The 20,355-nt window shown below is 40.5% G+C and overlaps 1 protein-coding gene across 6 annotated transcripts in view; it reads right to left on the bottom strand.

Annotated features, from left to right (window-relative positions):
• Window positions 1–20,355, bottom strand: part of TRERF1 (transcriptional regulating factor 1) — a 96,443-nt gene that overhangs the window by 6,923 nt on the left and 69,165 nt on the right. For 2 of the 6 annotated variants that reach the window (XM_060754352.2, XM_067463648.1), the window contains exons 4-13: window positions 18,292–18,442; window positions 16,531–16,794; window positions 14,683–15,049; window positions 12,868–12,934; window positions 11,630–11,769; window positions 7,187–7,290; window positions 5,547–5,622; window positions 5,275–5,363; window positions 2,707–2,820; window positions 38–229 (exon numbers count right to left, since the gene is read on the bottom strand). In XM_060754352.2, the coding sequence (XP_060610335.2) occupies window positions 38–229; window positions 2,707–2,820; window positions 5,275–5,363; window positions 5,547–5,622; window positions 7,187–7,290; window positions 11,630–11,769; window positions 12,868–12,934; window positions 14,683–15,049; window positions 16,531–16,794; window positions 18,292–18,442 (1,564 nt within the window). Of the gene's footprint in view, window positions 1–37; window positions 230–2,706; window positions 2,821–5,274; window positions 5,364–5,546; window positions 5,623–7,186; window positions 7,291–11,629; window positions 11,770–12,867; window positions 12,935–14,682; window positions 15,050–16,530; window positions 16,795–18,291; window positions 18,449–20,355 lie in introns of all 6 variants that reach the window. The other 4 variants (XM_067463652.1, XM_060754350.2, XM_060754353.2 and 1 more) reach the window with 4 other exon arrangements.

The following is a 20,355-nucleotide window of genomic DNA, read 5'->3' as shown; positions in this document are numbered from 1 at the left end:
TCTGCAATGACTATGAACCATTATCAAATACACCTACAGCTCCACAGTCTGGCATTTCACAGGAAAATGAGGTGACAGGAAGCATGATGCTTTGCAGAGAAGGCAGGTTAATAGGTGCAGAAGCAACAATCGGCGGAGGATCAATCCGGATTTCAACTTCCTCTTCTTTGACAGATTTTCTGTCTTCCTCTGGCTGCTCCTCTTCCTCTAACTCTTCCTCTTCACTTGTCTGGAGGGGGAAAATGATGAACAGCAAATTAGTGTTAAGAAACCCTTGATTTCTTCACAAACAAGCACATCAGAGTAAAACATACATAAACTGACTTTACCTTGTTAGTCGGTAAACTATGAAAATGGAGACAAAATAAATATCTTCCTTAGTTCGAATTTCTTTTTTGCAGATGAACGATGTGTTCCTAAACACACACTAATGGCTTCGTAAAAATATTTCTGTCTTTAGCGAAGGTGACTATTTTTCCTTTTATTCTTTGTTTAGTATGCAAGAATGTTCATTCCTTTTCTTAAGGAGGGAATGAGTTCTTGCATTCCTTGTAAGATGGTATCTCCCATAACTTATCCCAAGAAACAAAGCAGTACATTTATGTAATGTGGCAAAGGCACTTTTCTGCCTCTTCCCACTGTTCTAAAAATGTTGCTTCTATCTTTACTCTTACCATTGCATCCGTGTTTAGAAATTTAACATTTTTCTTGCACCCAAAAAGTGATCTGGTTAAGTTCCTTAACCAGATCAGAGTATTTCTCTGTACATCTTGATACTGTGTACACAGACTGGTAGGACAGTGGGCCCCTCATATCAACTGGTGTTTAGTTCGAGGACCCCCATTTCCAACCAGATACCCACATCCATGGATGGTCAAGTTCTATAATGTACAATGGTGAAGTAACATGATGTCCTTTATATAACAGGAGTCCCCAAAATAAGGCCCAGCTCCCCAGGGTCATTTTCCCAGTTCCCACCCTAAACTTTAGACTGAGGGTTGTCCCAAGTCTGAAACTACTTGAAGGTGGCCCCTCGGCTCTGGAACTCTCTAACAAAGGAGATCAGATTGGCACCTACTCTATCCACTTTCTGCAAGGACTTAAAAACCTGGTTCCGTTGTGCATTTGATTAGGCAGTTTCACCAGAGAATTGGTTCAATCTCACCATAGCTCCTGCACTTTAGTTGGTCCTCCCACCTGTAATCTTGACACTTTAAATGGCTAGGGACATTACCCTCCCAGCTGGACCTTATTGAATTTGAATTAAATCTTGTACTTTCCCCTGGCTCTATTTAGGAACCATCGCACATACCTAAACCCTCCGCATTCAGCACTTAATCGTTCAGCCATGATACTGTTTTTAAAATATTGCTGTGACCGTGAATTTTTTTTTCTGATGTGTTGTTGTTGATTTTACTTTATTGTATTTATTTTAATCTGTATATTTTTGGGCTTGTCCCTTTGTAAGTCACCGGAGTCCCTGCGGGGAAATGGTGGCGGGGTATAAAAATAAAGTTGTTGTTGCTGTTGTTGTTGTTGTTCTTCTTCTTCTTGTTGTTATTTGAAACACAATAAGATGAGCCCACAGCAAACAAGATCACTCTGCTGGCTGTTGTATTGGATCACACATCGGACACTTCCCAAGTGAATAGGACTATGTGATGTATCGGCAAATAATGCGTGCAGATCCCAATAAGGTGGCCTTCTGCAGCTGGCAGCTGGTAATTTTGCCAGCACTGATTGTGTTTAAGTGCAGGCCAAGGACTTTAGGCACTGCACCCAGTGTGCCGATCACCACTGGGACCACCTTTACTGGCTTGTACCAGAGTCTTTGCATCATCATCATCATCATTATTAAGGCACACAACAAAAACAATCCTAATTAACTTGACTCTTTCATCGGCTAAAAGCAAGCCCACATTTCCCATTGAAATACTGGTAAGTTTATGTTAAAATTGCTCTTCATTTTAAATACTATATTGCTCTTTTGTTTTTTGTACGACAAATAAGATATGTGCAGTGTGCAGAAGAATTGGTTCATGTTCCCCTCCCCCCAGTCTGAGGGACTGTGAACCAGCTCTCGGCGTAGACATTTGAGGAGCTCTGCTATGTAATAACATGACATACAACTCAAGCAAGTACCAGAGAAAGAATCTGGGGATATGTAAAATGTTGGGAGGCGACAACAGGATGTGCCTACACATCAGTGTGTAATGCTCGCTGTGTGACAAAATTAAGGTAGATTTTTCAATCCCCCCCCCAAAAAAATATTTTCAAGCCATGGTTGCTTGAATTCATGGATGCAGAACCCATGGATACTGTACTTCCATAGACAGAGGTTCCCATCAACTTCATATCACCAAGTACCCAATCCTTCTGACTTGAAATGCTAGGGATTGAATATGGGACTATCTGCTTGCACAGCATGAGCTTTACACTGACTAATAATGCCCTGAGACTATCTTAATATGTCTTAAATTTGGGGGGGGGGGGAACACACCTTATGCATGGAAGCAAGTAAAACACCAGGCCCTTGATGACTGCAGGGAAAAAATAATACCTCCATCTGCAATGTTTACAACATGCACAAAACTACTTTCTTTAATTTCTTGTTTTTCTACCTACATCAGCCCCCAAAGGTCACAACTACATTTAACTCAAAACACCTGAATTTCATCTTTTAAGTGCAGTTTTAATATGGCTTACCAGATGTTCGTCTTTTATTTCTGCTAGGCGTGTTCTATGCTTTCTTACTAAATGCAGGATTTTCTTCCAGGTGTAGTAGTATTCCACGCATTGTGCAACTGTCTTAGACTTCACCTACAATTAATCAATCAGATATACTGAAACTTTATTACATGAAGCCAGAGACAAAATTAAAAGTGTTCATAGTTCATGCTTTGGTTAATATGTTGTGTTTTATCAAAAGCCTATACTTGTCTGGGAACAATACCTTGGTAAGGTGGAATACCTCCCCTGTGGGGGTCTGATTGGTGCAACTCTGGTATAATTTTGGCACACAATAAAAGCATTGCTTTTTAACTAAAGCCTTCAGGCACTATTAATCTTATCCAGTTTGCAACTAGTGGCACTAATCCGATTTCTTTTGACCAGTTTTAAAATTGTCCAGTTTCAAGTAATGAATGTTTTTATATACAGTAAACCCCTGCACCAGTGAGACCAATAGCTATGGTTTCACTTACCCAATCAAATATATCCTCTCTGGGTATTTTCTAGGCTCTCCAGGCTATTTTATGGTAGCTGATCATAGACTCACACTGTAGGATCTTGCTAGGCCAAGAGAGGGGTCATCACTTGGCATTTCCTAGGTCCTCTAGCACAATTCTACAGAATCCATCCAGCAGAAATAAGATCTACACAAAGGCCAGGGATGTGCTACCATGGATATGGAGTTGCAACGTATTTTAGTCTTTTAAAATTATTGGTTTTGTCTAGAATTGTACACTAGTTACTTAGATACTACGGTTGTAGAGGTAAGTAGTAGCTATTGCCCTAAACTCAAACATGATTCACCAGAATCAGCTACACAGAAAGAAGGGGTTTTTTTCTGGGGCACAATGGATGGCATTCCCACTGTCTCCCACTAGCCAGAGAGGCTGCAACAAGCAAATGGAATTAATGAATAATATAATAATAATAATAATAATAATAATAATAATAATAATAACTTTATTTATATTCTGCCCTATCTCCCCGAAGGGACTCAAGGCGGGTTCCAGTCACAAGAAAAGGCAGAAATTCAATGCCTGAACATAACAGCTAATAGACCATAATAACGAAAATTAATCTACACATCATATAAAAACAGATTATAATTTAGCAGATTAGGATTAGATTTAAACACAACCTATTATATTAGACATAAAACAAACATAAAACAGAAGCGTCAATTTCCTGGAGTCAACAGAGTTCCTTGGGGGCATATAAACTGAGCATTACTAAAGATGTCAACTGAGCTAGCGGTATAATAGCAATGCCCTTATCTATTCCTCCTTCTCCTTGTAGGCCAGTGAACAGAAGTATGTCTTCAGCTATTTCTTAAAGGTGAGGAGCGAAGGGGCTATCTTTAGTTCCTTAGGTAGGGAGTTCCAGGGGTGGGGGGCAATCATAGAGAAGGCCCTTTCTCTTGTTCCCACCAGCCATGCTTGAGATGGGGGCGGGACTGAGAGCAGGGCTTCCTCCAATTACCACAGAGTCCGAGTTGATATGTAGTGGGAGATGCGGTTCGTCAAATAGCCTGGACCCAAGCCATTTGGGGCCTTAAAGGTAATGACCAGCACATTGTATTTAGCCCAGAAGCAGACTGGCAGTCAGTGGAGCTGCTGCAGCATGCGAGTAGTTCTCTCTCTGAGCGACGCTCCAATTAGCAACCTGGCTGCCGATCTCTGGACCAGTTGTAGCTTACAAACTATCTTCAAAGGCAGCCCCATGTAGAGAGTGTTGCAGTAGTCCAAACAGGATGTAACTAAGACTACCATGGCCAGATCTGGCATCTCAAGGTATAGGCGCAGCTGGTGCACAAGTTTTAACTGTGCGAAGGTGCTCCTGGCCACTGCCGACACCTAGATATTGGGCTCCTGCTTCTGATTGTCAGAACCTCACTGGTTGGAGGATGGGTGGAGACATCTTACTCCTTCACCCAAGTCACCGGCAGAATGGAGTTCCTTCTCTCCATGTGGCTGATGCCCAGAAAAGTAAATCATAGTGCCATAGTGTGGATCCACTTTGGATATGTAACCAGGTTATGCATAGGTTTAAAGGATAGAAGAACCGGGCTTTGGGTTATACTGAAATAGTCTTCCTACACACTCATATTAATCCCTGTTGACATTTCATAGAGATCTGGATGGTGGGATGGAGAAGGTATCCTGCTTTAGCTCAGGCAATAACTAACTTCTAAGGTAGGCAAGCCAAAAGAAAAATAACCTATGTGGCCCATGTCACCCAGTGAACTTCGTAGCTGGTCAGAAGCGACTTGAAACCAAGGGCTCTCCCTTCTGTCACGTGCAAACTCATTCATACTCTGTTTCAGCCTTTCTCTGACAACTATTTCTGTCGAAGTTAGGCAGAGAACTCACGCTGCCTATAACAGGCACTGTAAAAGAAAACTAAATGCACCATCACAAATTCAGGAGTGTGAAATTCTAATTTCAGACCCTGAACTTCCAAATCAGCTTGGTTGGGGAATAACAAGCAATTGGCAACCTGACCATCATAATTTCTAGGTCTGAAAAACAGGTGAGAATGTCTTACCATTTTCTGTACCAAAATAAAATCTTTGCTGTACGTGGAGAGTGCTTTGTTGAATAGCTTTTTCTCAGCAGGTGTCCACTGGTCTGAACCTGGAGGAAACATATGGGCAAGAACCACTGATATTTTTACTTTCCACTGATTAACTCCTTCTTTTCAGCACTCAAGCTGACAGCACCCAACAGCTTCTTTCTTTCTTTCTTTTCTTTCTTTCTTTCTTTCTGTCTCTCTCCCTCTTTTTCTTTCTTTCTTTCCCCAACTTTTTTGGAACTTACCAGCATAATGATAATTTGCCAAAGGGTGTGACTTTGTTCTTCTTGGTTTCAACAAAAGAAGCATCTCTACAGCAACCTGCATGATAAGAAAAAAAGCCAAACTAAACCATGTTGAATTGTACATAGTCCATTTTTAATTACAGAAATAATTATTATACTTTTAATTGCAAGTTTATGAAAATGTCCAATTCCCATCTGGGAAGTCAAAATACTACGGCTACTGCAAATGCTCAACACTCACGGGATTATTTTGATGGCAAAAATATTTCTGTGTGCCCATATAGCAAGCCCAATAAAAACAGGAGAATTTACTTCTAATGATATGCACACAAGGCTTGTGCATTTCGGGTGAATTGCTATCTCTTTCTGTTTGCCAGATATCAGAAAAACCCCATATCTGTTTTCAAGCACCTCCCAAAAACGGGTGAGCTGCCAAATGGGCGTTTTGGTTCTGCATCCAAAAAAAATGTTATTTTCGTCTCTTTGGCAGCAATGGGGAACTTATGAGACTCCCCTTTCCCCTGGGAGCCTGGGTGTCAACAACAGGGTTAAGAAAGCATCCTATCCAGCCCATTATGGTGGGAGGATTTCCCACAGGCTCCCTTTCATGTCTTTCATTAAGATCTGGATTTTTAAAAGCATCAGTGTTAAGATACCACTATTTCTGGATCCTTTTACCTTTTGTTTGTAGAGGATACTGGACGTAATGCCTCCTAAAGCTGTTTCTACTCTAGAGAAGAGGCAGGCTCACACACTTTCAACAGCACCAGCAGCATGCCATGCAGCTTTCCAAGGCTTTTTAAGGAGGCCCAGGGAAGGAAAAGCAGTGACCTGTAGCTCAGTGAAGCTATCCTCCCTGGACTACCTTAAAAATACCCCGTTTTCTCTACTGGATGTCTACAATCTCCTTTTCGCTTGCCGGTTTTGCTTCTTTAAAGCTGTTTCTACTGTCTTCTCTAGAGGAGAAGTAGGTTTCTCTTTTTGTTTGCTGGGATTGCTATTATTATTATTGTTATTATTATTATTATTATTATTATCTTTTAAAAGTATTTTCTGAAGGAGAGGAAGGAGAAAAAGAAGGGAAAATAGTGTTTCTCCAAGCCGCCAAATGCACACACGCGTGCACCCCACCCACCTCTTCAAGTCCCCAACTCCCAGTCAGTCCCACTAAATATAAAAAATCAGGAAAATAAAGGAAAATAAAAAATATTCAACTGCAATGCCGAATAGGGGAGGAGGAGTCAAGATTGACGCCCACTTGCTTTCATGTCGGGCAGGTTTTTATACCAGGAGGGCCCTTACTATTTCGGGGACCCGTAACAAAACTGATCAGCTGAATAGCTGAAGTGACGGGCAAAAAAAAAGATCCCTGCACACATCTAATGCACACATGTTTGTAGTAACTGGTAATTTTTAAACCCCTTGATTTTTCTAAAAAAAGGAATTGTAATTAAAAATAAACTATTAGTAAAAATTTCTGAGAAGGATAGGGATGGGTGTCTAGTCTTGCTGCAAATGTAAAATGAGACTACAGTTTCATAATTAATCATTCAAAAACTTCTTTGTGCCTGATATTTTTATTAAAAACATATTATTTTCAACATATTGAGAGAATGTAGAGAGAGAAAAACATTTCTTACCATTATATCCCCTTTAGCCTCAAAGAGAGAATGCAGTCCATATTCTAGATTAGTTCCTCCACCAGTTAATACACTTGAGCAACACATGTTCAAAAGGTTGGTCACTGTAAAAAAATAACCCAGAACCATATTGTCAAATATTGCTATTTATCCTGTCAGTGACCACTGGCAACTGAATTTCAGGAAGCCAATCATACATTCTAATTTTAACAAGCTTGGGTTCTTATTTTGCAAGTACTGAAACCAAACCAAACAAATCTAGACAACCTGTCAAAGGAGACAGACAGATGTTTGCATATACATTACTTATATGTAAACATGTGGAAAATCACCCTATTGTAGCCAAGAATTTAATTAAAATAAAATAAGTGCATGTAAGCAAGAGTGTGCGCTTGTATGTGTGTGTGTGATGTAACGAAGCAAGTCTGGAGGAAATTAATCAGGATGAAATACTTTGGAAGGTGTTCATCTAGAGAGACATATGGGTCCCTTTCACACTATATAATTATAGCATAGTGATTCCACTTCAACTGCCATGACTGCTTCCTACAGAATTCTGGGTTTGTTTGTTCTTTCTTTAACAAGAAATAAGAACAATACATAATGAAAGGCAGACAAATGTAGGCGTAGGACATGGATCGAGAAACAGCAGGTCGCTTCTTTCTATTTGTGTCAGCTAAATATGTAACAGAAAATCATTTAGTTCATGCTTGATTCAAGTGCTCTTGCCTGCAGAATTTGTTGGGCACCCATCAAGTTGGAGGGAAGAATCTGTCCTTCCAGATGTCCAGTTGGTGCTGCAGTGAGTTATTGTTGATATGATCAATCAAAAGTGACCAGTGCTGTCTTTTTTGCATTCATTCCAGGCCTTGTTTGACGCCTCTCAGGAGATTAACTGATGCAGAATCCACCCCATTGATCTTTGGAAGGTCTCTCAGCAGGTTCTCTCTCTGTCTTTCCAGCAAATTTGAGAAGCGTTGATCTGTTGCCTATTATTGCTGTCCACCTTTTCTTTATTTCTTTGCTTTGTTTGGGCCCTGTTCTATGTTTGTGTTCTCTGTGGGAAATTTTTTAGTTTCTATATAGGCAGGCAGAAATCGGAGATTGACTAATCTCCAAACCACTCTGCTCCTTGCATTTAAAAATGTATTTTTTGTAATTTTGCTTTTCAGTTTTGCTCCAGTATGATAAGATCATATTGTTGGCACAGCGGATTAAACCTCTGAGCTGTTGAACTTGCTGACTGAAAGGTTGGTGGTTAGATCTGGGGAGTGGGGTGAGCTCCTGCTGTTAGCCCCAGCTTCTGCACAACCTAGCAGTTCGAAAACATGCAAATGCGAGTCGATTAATAGGCACCGCTTCTGCGGGAAGGTAATGGCACTCCATGCAGTCATGCCGGCCACATGACCTTGGAGGTGTGTACAGACAACACTGGCTCTTTGGCTTAAAAATGACGATTTATTTATTTATTTTATTTATCGTGTCATCAGCAACCATTGTTTTACAATTCTAACAGAGCAAAACAAACACAGAGATTAAAATGAAAAAGAAAAGAAAAAAAAGGAAAAAAAACCACACAGATTTTGTAAATTTGGTATTTGGTTAAATGTCCTTTGACCAGTATCTGGCCACTTGGAGTGCCTCTGGGGTTGCCGCAAGAAGGTCCTCCATCGTGCATGTGGCAGGGCTCAGGGTGCATTGCAGCAGGTGGTCAGTGGTTTGTTCTTCTCCGCACTCGCATGCCGAGGATTCCACCCTGTAGCCCCATTTCTTAAGATTGGCTCTGCATCTCGTGGTGCCAGAGCGCAATCTGTTCAGCGCCTTCCAAGTCGCCCAGTCTTCTGAGTGCCTAGGGGGGAGTCTCTCATCTGGTATCACCCATGAATTGAGGTGCTGGGTTTGGGCCTGCCACTTTTGGACTCTCGCTTGCTGGGGTGTTCCAGCGAGTGTCTCTGTAGTTCTAAGAAAGCTATGTCTTGATTTAAGTCGTTGACGTGCTGGCTGATACCCAAACAGGGGATGAGCTGGAGATGTCTCTGCCTTGGTCCTTTCACTATTGGCTGCTACTTCCCGGCGGATGTCAGGTGGTGCAATACCGGCTAAGCAGTGTAATTTCTCCAGTGGTGTGGGTCGCGATGACGATGAGCACCACCCCCAGCGTCAGATACGACTAGACTTAATGTCAAGGGGAAACCTTTACCTTTTTATAAGATCATTGAGACTGTGCTCCACATTCTCTTTAAGCGCCTCCCCCCACAATTTGCTGAAGTACTAGAACTCAGTGGCAGGGAATTATAAATTATTCTTCCTAAACTACAAAGCCTAATATTGCATAGGACAGAACCATAGCAGTTAAAGTGGGATCATATTTATATAACTGTGTAGCTTGGAGGCAGCATTTACTTTTATGCAACAATAATGGCTGTGTGCATTGCATAAAATTGGTGAGATACATTCAAGTGCAAATCATGCCCTCAAACAAGCTGATGCAGGTAGATGAATCTATACATTTCCAACCAGTCAGTCTAATGAGAACTTAGCAGTAACTTGAAATAACTGTAAAACATTTCCTTGGCAAACCAGAACTTGTACTTAATTACCGGGTTGGCCGTCTTAACCCAATAATTGGACTCCTCCCTGTCCCCCCCCCCCCCCCTTCTTTCTGTGAAAACAACAATCTACTAACACATCAGAAATATATCTATACTCTATTGCAGTGGTTTCCAACCTTTTTTTGACCAGGGACCACTCTCCAACATTAGTTCCAAAAGAATTACGAATCAGTTTTTGGCCAACTTTAGATTTGATTTGGTTATTTGAGGTGCTGATTCAGAAAACTGCATTAGATAGACCACATCAGCTCTAGTTCTGATACAGAACATATATGCCATCCAGTATTCACCATCTGCTCGCCCACAGAAAACCATTTTTAATAAGCCTCAGCACTATAAGAGGTTTTGCAAGACCAATTGCAAGTGTAGTAACAGTGAGGCCGCAGACCATATTTTAGTTCTTGCGGACCACTGGTGGTCCACAGACCACATGTTGGGAACCACTGCTCTATTGAAATGAGAGCAAAGCACCCTCAACAGATGGCCATCCGGCCTCTGCTTAAAAGCCTCCAAAGAGGGAGCCTCCACTGCACTCCTGGGCAGAGAGTTCCACTGCTGAATAGTTAATGTTCATGTTCAGGTGGAATCTCCTTTCCTGTAGTTTGAAGTCATTGTTTCACATCCTAGTCTCTAGGGCAGCAGAAAACAATCTTGTTCCCTCCTCCCTATGACTTCCCCTCACATATTTATACATGACTCTCATCATGTTTCATCTCAGCCTTCTCTTCTTCGGGCTAAACATGCCCAGCTCTTTAAGCCATTCCTCATAGGGCTCATTCTCCAGACCCTTGATCATTTTGTTCACCCTCCTCTGGACACATTCCAGCTTGTCAACATCTCCCTTCAATTGTGGTGTCCAGAATTGGACACAATATTTCAGTCGTGGTCTGACCAAGGCAGAATAGAGGGTAGCATGACTTCCCTGGATCTAGACACCTGACTCCTATTTATACAGGCCAAAATCCCATTAGCTTTTTTAGCCGCCGCATCACATTGTTGGCTTATGTCTAAGTTGTTGTCCATGAGGACTCCAAGATCTATTTCACGTATGCTGTTGTCAAGTCAGCCGTTCTCCTTTCTGTATCTTTGCATTTCCTTTTTTTCTGCCTAAGTAGAGTATCTTGTATTTGTCCCTTTTGAACTTTATTTTGTTAAGTTTTGGCCCATCTCTCTAATCTGTTAAAGATCGTTTTGAATTCTGCTCCTATTTTCTGGAGTATTGGCTATCCCTCCCAATTTGGTGTCATCTCCAAACTTGATGAACATGCCTTCTAACCCTTCATCTATGTCATTAATAAAGATGTTGAACAGGACCAGGCCAAGGACAGAACCCTGCAGCACTCCGCTTGTCATTTGTTTCCAAGATGAAGAGGAAGCATTGGTGAGCACCCTCTGGGTTCATTCACTTAACCAATTACAGATCCACCTAACCATAGTTTTGCCTAGCCCACATTTGACTAATTTGTTTGCCAGAAGTTCATGTGGGACCTTGTCGAAGGCCTTCTTGAAATCCCGACACGCTACATCCACGGCGTTCCCTGCATCTACCCAACTCTACCAGATTAGTCTGGCATTTCTTGTCGCAATTCGGAATAATCAAAGAAAATTCACAAAGACCCATTGCTCTAGCCAACAAAGGAACTCCACTGGACAGAACTCCTAATCCCTTCCTTTCTGGAATGCAATGCTAACAAAAGTTATTGTTAAATAACACTGGAATAATATGAATTTCATCACGACTGAATTCTAGGAAGATCCCTAAGAAAACCAGAAAATAAAGAGCACACTGGAAGAACATAGTGGTGAGTTAGAAATGGAAACACCATCGTACCCTTTTGTTGGAAATCTTTGTCTTCCAGTTGCAAACATGGTTTCCAAACTAAGATGGCCTTGTGATTCTCTTTCCTTAACAAGGCTCTGTCTTTAAGTTCTGGGATGTCAGCCTGAAATCTGGATCCAATATTGATGCGTCTGGAATCAGTTAGAGAAACAGAAAGAGTTAAAAGATGGAAGGCCAAATGTGTGATTTGTGATCTGTGTAAGTATGCAAAGCCTTCAATATAGAGGCTGAATAGAAAAAACAACCACTTATACAAGAAAGGAAGTCCCAATAGAGAGCAGAAGAGATAAAAACAATGCCTTCATCGGTATTTTATAATGAACTGAAAGAAAGGAAGCTGATCAGTAAAGGTGATGTCAATCACATAGAACAAGATGAACAGAATAAAGGAGGGTTTTATCTGTTAGTAACAACACCGCCCTGCATTCCCAATGAATGAGTGAAATTCCATTGCAACACGAAGCAGGAAAGACTTCACATCTCAGGTAATAGGCATTTGAAAATGATATGAAAATACGTATGTATCTTCTAAACTACATTCAAATATTATGCTGATAAAGAAGGAAGAATCAAAATAGAGAGCAAAAGGCATAAAAGTAAAACCATCTGTAGTTTAAAATGCATTGGTTTTTTAGTAAAGGAAGGAAGCTGAGCACTCAATGTGATGTTATTCCCACAGAGCAAGGTAAGTAGAAGATAGGAAGGTTTATCTGCTAACAACAACACCTGCATGAATTATCAATTAATGAGCTAAATTTAATTGCAACATGAAGCAGGAAAGACTTCACAGCTCTGGCAATAACTGCTTAAAACCCGTGTGAAAATATGTATGTTGGATAGCAGCCAAAAATACTTCATGAAAGTTTGAGCCATCTTCTACCATACTCAAAGGAATCATGACTATCACCCCATTTTTGCATTTCTCCAGGTGGTACATCTAGTTAAAATATAATAACTTTGGAAAAGTTAGTGATTTGCAGCTTTCGCAAACATGCAGACATTCTCTTTTATTATAATGTAAATTATAATGGACTTATATGTACGTTTGCTGGCTTGACACGGATCTTTACAAATGACACCATAGGTTGAACATGACAATATGTTACAGAAATCAGTGGTTGATGTCACTGTTTTCTGTTAACTGTGTTAACTCATATACTGTTTTTATTCTCTCATTTGAATTGAATTAAGGTTTTCAGTAGTAATAAAATAAAATTTAAAAAGCTTACGGCTCTATGTCAATGGTCTGTTCTCCAGGTCCTGGGATCACTGGGACTTTGTCGCCATCAATGCTATCTGGAAGAAAAACAAGAATATGACTTTTAATGTAAAAGTGGAACCACCCTTCACTTTTCCTTTTTCCCAGCTATGCTTGATTCATTCTAGGGAAACTTTAAATGAAACAAATCAAAATCACAAGACATGATTGGCAGGAAGAGGAATGGGGCAAGCAGACTAATGGATTGGAAAAGGGGTGAAAATCTGACTGGCTCTTTTGGAGAGTAGTGGAGTAAGGGTATCAATGAGCTCAAAGAGGGGCTAAAATCTGACTAATTCTTTGGTAAGGCCTCCAAGAAGAGCAAAGCACTCTTTAAACCAGGGATCCTCAAACTAAGGCCCAGGGGCCGGATACGGCCCTCTAAGGTCATTTACCCGGTCCTCGCTCAGGGTCAACCTAAGTCTGAAATGACTTGAAAGCACACAACAACAACAATCCTGTCTCATTAGCCAAAAGCAGGCCCACACTTCCCATTGAAATACTAATAAGTTTATATTTGTTAAAATTATTCTTCATTTTAATTATTGTATTGCTTTTAAGTGTTTTTTGCACTACAAATAAGATATGCGCAGTTTGCATAAGAATTTATTCATGTTTTTTTCAAATTATAATCCGGCCCTCCAACAATTTTAGGGACTTTGACCTGCCCCTCTGATTAAAAAGTTTGAGGACCCCCGATTTAAACAGATTGTAGGGATCTCTCATCAGGAACGGGCTCCCAGACTTCCCACGGCAGCCTATTCCTGTTAATCCAATTTAACTGTGATTAACTGGGAAGCACAAACCAGGACACAGTTCATATGTGATAAGCCAGGATCCTCACACATCCCTGGTTTATTTAATGGTCATCCAAACTAGTTCACTGTGAGGAACACAAGTCAAATCTCAATGATCCTTAAGCAAGATGAACCAACCAATATAGAACAGAGCAACACCAACATTACAGGTTCAATATCACGTATCATGAATTCCAAAATCCAAAATATTGGAAATCCAAAACTGTCCACATAGGTGGCTGAGACAGTGGCACCTTTGCTTTCTGGTGGTTCAATGTAGGCAGAGGACTGGGCGACTTGGAAGGCGCTGAACAGACTGCGCTCTGACACCACAAGATGCAGAGCCAACCTTCAGCAATGGGGCTACAAAGTGGAATCCACGACATGTGAGTGTGGAGAGGAGCAAACCACAGACCACCTGCTGCAATGCAACCTGAGCCCAGCCACATGCACAATGGAGGACCTTCTTGCAGCAACACCAGAAGCACTCCAAGTGGCCAGATACTGGTCAAAGGACATTTAATCAACCACCAAACTCACACATTCTGTATTTTCTCTGTTTGTTTGCTTTGTTCTGTCAGAAATGTAATATAACTGACTGGCTGCCCTGACACGAGAAATAAATAAATAATGTAGGCAAATTTTGTTTCATGCACAAAACAGGATGGTAAAACATCCGGGTATCCCTGGGCAACGTCCTTGCAGACCACCAATTCTCTCACACCACAAACGATTTGCAGTTTCTCAAGTTGCTCCTGACACGAAAAAAATTGAAAACACTGTCTAAAATTACCCTGAGGCTATGTGTATGAGGCATATATGAAACATTAATGACAGGGTTGGGCCCCATCTCCAAGATATTTCATTATGTACATCTCCAAGATATTTCAAAATCCACACCAGTCTAAAATGTCTGGTCCAAAGTTATTCAGGATAAGAAATAATCAATCTATATGTGATATATTTATAACAGAGCACAGCATACTTACTGGATCGACAGAGCAGTACCCGAGGAGTGGGCGTCAGAGGCGTGAGTGGCAGCTGGGGCTGAGATGTACCAAGAGAAGATGCGATAACACTGCTGAAGAGGCCGGATCCTTGGCGTACGGGGCTGAGCATGGGAGGAGGGGTGTAAGGAGGAGGATCGTGGATTCTGTCAAGCAGATGGTCTCCTAAAACCCGGGGAGAGCGAAGCTGGCTTTGGTAGAGCGTTGCACCTGAGTGACACACACTGAGGTTGAAGGAAGGAGGTGGTATGAAAAGTGGTTCGGGCCTGTGGCGGTGTTTCTTCTTGTCCTGGAAAGACCTGAAGCTTTCAGAGTTGTGGGTGCTCTCATTGTGTTTTTCGCTGAGATCCTGAACAGAATGTATAGCATTTAAATATTATACCTATAATGTGACTGAATTAATTACGCTATGTAACAAAATTTGAAAAAAATTCTGTTCCTGATTTGAAAGTGTCATTCCTGTTTAATTGTGTGGTATTTACTTTGAAAGTAGCTGTTATACTCCAGCAACTTTGTTTTTGTGGCTGCCACAAACTATATCAAATTGGTTGAGACTTGAGGAGACTTTCATTGAAAAACTACAGCAAAATGTGCTGCAGGATGTCCTGTGAATACCAAGTTTTTGCAGTTTAATTAACTTTTTCCATGTTTTTATGTTAGACCAATTAGGAAATGACATTTATAAATCAGGAACAAAGATCATGTTACATAGTGTTATATACGGATTATCCAACACTGGGTTCTCAAGTGACATGCAAATGGGAGGTGTCTAAAGATTGTTATGAAAGAGAATACCAGTCTCTACAAATGATCAAAAGGACACATATGCCACTAAACTGGATGCCAACCAGTATAATTAAGACTTATAATAGATGTCCATAACAAACTGAGAAAAACAATATAGTACTACCACCCCATGAGCTATGGTTTCAATATCCCATGTTTTCATTGATCCACAGTCCAAATACTATCCCCTCTGGAATGGTTTGTGGGCTTCTCTAAGCCCACTAGTATGATTTCATGGTATGCTTCCAGCCCAAATATGCTCAAAATATAGGGCTTGCTATTACCCACGGTTTCAGATATCCACAGGGGGGTCTTGAAACAGATCCCCTGTGGATAATGTGCTTGTACTGCACAATGTTGTATGCAAAGAAAACCAACATGTTTTTGGCGACCAATCAATTCTTGTCAAACTAATTGTCTTCAGGAAACAGTATCATGCAAAAGGCCTGTCCAACCCCTTCTTGAGAAGAAAACATAGAGGCAACAATGCTAAAACAAAGAGGCACACAGAACACTGACAGGAAATAAATCCCTTTATGTTACTCTAGAAATATTGGAGCATGAAAAAACTTGAAATTATGCAGTAGTTTTCAATAAACTGGGCCCCCTGGTGGCGCAGCAAGTTAAACCGCTGAGCTGAACTTGCTGACCGAAAGGTTGGCAGTTAAAATCTGGGGAGTGGGGTGAGCTCCCGCTGTAAGCCCCAGCTTCTGCCAACCTAGCAGTTAGAAAACATGCAAATGTGAGTAGATCAATAGGTACTGCTTTTGTGGGAAGGTAACAGAGCTCCATGCAGTCATGCTGGCCACAGGACCTTGGAGGAGTCTATGGACAATACCAGCTCTTTGGCTTATAAATGGAGATGAGCACCAAACCCCAGAGTTGGACACGACTAGATTTAATGTCAAGGGAAACCTTTAACTTTATCTTTCAATAAACTAGTAGGAACCTGGGCATTTCTGAACAGGGATGTTCAAAACTTGAGAAAACACAAAAGGATTTATTCGGCATCCATGGCATGGTTAGTGGTGAGAAAACACTCACAGAAGACACGCAGGGGCTGACGGCTTTAGGGGAGTGTGGTGGAGAGTAAGTCATCCTCACAAGGACAGGCATCTCATCGTCTGAGACAGGCTTATCTCTGAGTGCGGCACCGCCTTCAGCGGCCTGCATGTTGGCCTCGGGTGACAGAAGCTTTACAGGGACAGAAACTGGCATGACGATGGGCATGAAGCTCTCCGCTTCGGAGGGCAGCTGTTCTTGCTGCTGCTGCTGCTGCTGTTGTTCTGGCACAATCTTGCCTTCCTCCTGTACAGACAACCAAAGGTTTTTTTCACCCTCAACCCACAGACGGTTCTCAACTGGAATGCCAAAGGCAGCATAAACAGGGACTCTTATGGCCATTTTCAAAAATGGAAGAAAAATGATCCAGACAATCACTGCCACATCAGCTTGACATCAATTCCAGGAAAGATTTTAGAGCAGTATATTAAACAGTCTCTAAGCAATGAGAAAGAAATGCTGTGATCACTAAAAGTCTCAAAAAAGAAGTCATACCAGACTAATCCTATCTCCTTTTTTGGACAGAGTCACAAGCTTGGTAGATAGAGGGAATGCTGTAGATGTAGTCTATCTTGTTTTTAGTATGGGTGTCGACAAGATTCCTCACAATATTCTTGCAAACAAGCTATAGTAAAATGTGGACTAGACAATGCTACTGTTAGATGGTTTGAGAATTGGTTGACTGAACAAACTAAAGCGTGCTTGCCAACGGCCCCCCTTCATCCTGGAGAAAAGTGACCAGTGGGGTTCCACTGAGCTCTGTCCTGGGCCCAGTGCATTTCAACATATTTATCAATGGCTTGGATGATGGAATGGAGGGCATGCAGATCAAATCTGGAGATGACACCAGGGATAGCTAATAATACCCCTGAGAACAGGATCAGAATTCAACTAGACTTAATGGATTTGAGAGCTTGGCCAAAATGAATGGAATGAATGAAATTAATGTCAACAGGGAGAAATGCAAGGTATGACAGCCAAGCAGAAAAAATCGAAATGAAGATATAAGATGGGTGACACCTGGCTCAAAAACAGTACATGTGAAAGGGATCTAGGAGTTAAAGGAGACCACAATCTGAACAGGAGTCAACAGTGTGATGCATCAGTTTGAAAAGCTATTGGAATTCCAGGGTGCATCAATGGGAGCATGGTGTCGAAGTAATAATACCACTCTATTTTGCTTTGGGGTTCAGTTTTGGACACATTTCAAGAATACTGAGATTTTTTACTGTGTCCTGAGGATTATGAAAATGATACATGATCTGGAAATCATTCCCTATGAGGAGAAGCTTAGAGATCTGAGTATCTTCAACTTGGAGTAGAGAATATTAAGAAGGAATATGATAGCTATGTATGAAAGGTTTCATACTACAGGTGGAGCAAGCTTGTTCTTTGCTGCTCTGCAGACTAGGACACAGGACAATAGATTAAAAATACGGGGAAAGAGATTCCACCTAAACATTAGGAATAATTAGGTAAGAACTGTTTGGCAGCGTAATACACAGACTCTGAGGATTGTGGAGTCTCCTTTTCTGGAAGTATTTCAACAGACTGGGATACCATCATGGCTTCTTCCAACCCTATGATTCCATGAAAGAAAAGCTGAAGGAAGACATATTTTAGGTGAACAGTAAGATCATTTCAAAAACTTGTACAAGTCTGAAAAAGAAAAAAAGCAAAGCAAAGCAAGCAACAAACTTTAGCAAGGAAAGGCAAAATAAAAAAAAGGGAATATACAGTTACCTGTCTGAAAATAGGTGATGCGTGCATCCCTCCATGAGACCTCATGTGTCCATTGAGGGCTGGTAAACTCTTAAACTCCTTCAAGCATACAGAGCAGGCTAGTTTGCTTTTTGCTTCAGATCTTTCAATGTAAGTTTCTTTATCATGACCACTGCTACTGTGAGAAAGACACAAACACAAGAGACAAAGACATGAAAGTATCTTTACCACGGGGAATTTAGCAAGTACTTTATATTCATCCAGATATAAATACTTGTATAAAATTCTAGATTCAGCACCAGATTACATGCTTATGATATGTATATAGATCCAATCCACATAATTGTTGATTTTTTATTTATTTATTTAGAACTTTTATATCCATTTCTTCTCTACCTCTGTGGAGGGACTCAGAACGGCCAGTAACAGCAAAAAATCAATGCTACACAATAAATAACATTTTAAAAACAACATACATAATAAATAAGTTATAATTATATGAAGTTATAGGCTTAGCTCAGGCCATCTTCTGTTTCCATTTCAAAACTGCTTTGAAAATTGAAATGTCTGAAACAGTAAATTATGATTAATGTTTGCATACCAAATAAAAGGAGAAATCTATGATTTCGAATACTGTCTCAATTTGAGCCAAAACAGTCCCAACAGTTGTGTTATAAAGAGAGTTATAATCCACTTTGGATTTGTTGTCAAAGGTTTTCATGGCCAGAATCAGTGGGTTGCTGAGATTTATTGTTGATTTATGCGTTTTGTTGACTGCGGCATTGAATGCTTGCCTTTTTGTATGTAAACTGCTCAGGGAGAGAGGTTGGTCTATAAATAAAGTATTTATTATTATTTATTATTTTCTGTTTATTGACCCATCACTCAGTATCCAATTGTTTCCTGTGCTCACTGATCATACATTGAAATCAAATAGCCTTTTCCATCCTGTGGAAGGATTCAAAATATACAAAAGACAAATCTCATCTGTGCTGAAATTAAATGCATCAAAATCAAAAGGACTGGTTGCAAAATATGGGTATTTAAAATACTGGTCCTTCAGGCTGTTTTTAACTCTCTGATTCCATGTTCTCCATTATATTTAGACTAGTAATTAGAAATACTCCTTGAAGCCTCTGAAATGAATAAATGCTGCATGTTCACAGGTACATGGGGTTCTGTATTCTCCTTAAGGATCTTTCTGCAGCCCTACATTACAGGACATAAAAAATGAATAGCTCGTCCATGCTAAGATGTTCTGCAAGACTGCTTTGTTCATACTGGGTTTCTCCATGGCATCAAAAGCCATGTTGCAGGATGCCTTGGAGAGCAGTATTGGCCACACAAACTTCTCCCACCAGTTTGCTCAATGCAGAATTCCTGAAGATGGCTGCCGTTTAGTTAAAGAAGCACAGTTCCTTGGCCAGTAGTTTTGATCGATGCATGAACTGTGGATAGTTTGTAAACAAGCACAAGGCGAAAACATGGACAAAGGCATCTTAAATTCAGATCTTCTTTGTAGGCATGCTATGCTCTCAGTAATGCAGAATATACTCTCTGTCCTTACATAGTGGAATGCAGGTAGGAAATACAGCCAAAACCCCATCTCAATTAACATGAAAAGATTTGTCCGCAGGGAGACCTATCTCAAACTAATGTTTATCTTTTGAAAAAAATTAATGAAAGAGTAATGAAACAAACATCAAGAAATACACAATACTGGGAAACTTAAATTAAATACTGGGTGCTTTCTGGAGATTGCATAAAGTCCAAAAAATTAAATGTGATTCTGGCAAAACAACAAATTTTAGTGAACTATTAATAAATTTGGTAAATAGAAACCAAGCATTGAAAGTATTATTTCTGTTCTTCTGGGTTTTTTTCCTTTCATTTCTGAATCATAAGTAGAGAAAACCAGCTTTTCCATTAAAGCAATATTCCAGATTCTCATCCGTCCATGCATCTATTGAGAGGTTATATAAATATTTCCACTGTAGAACAATCACAAACCTTATCTTTATGAGCTTTCAAGGAATGTACAAAGTATCATTTTTTCTAAAGTAACTGCTATTAAAATGTTTAAAA

Source organism: Anolis sagrei, chromosome 1 (assembly GCF_037176765.1).
Source record: "Anolis sagrei isolate rAnoSag1 chromosome 1, rAnoSag1.mat, whole genome shotgun sequence".
NCBI lineage: Eukaryota > Metazoa > Chordata > Lepidosauria > Squamata > Dactyloidae > Anolis > Anolis sagrei.
This window is presented reverse-complemented; position numbering and strand designations above follow the sequence as displayed.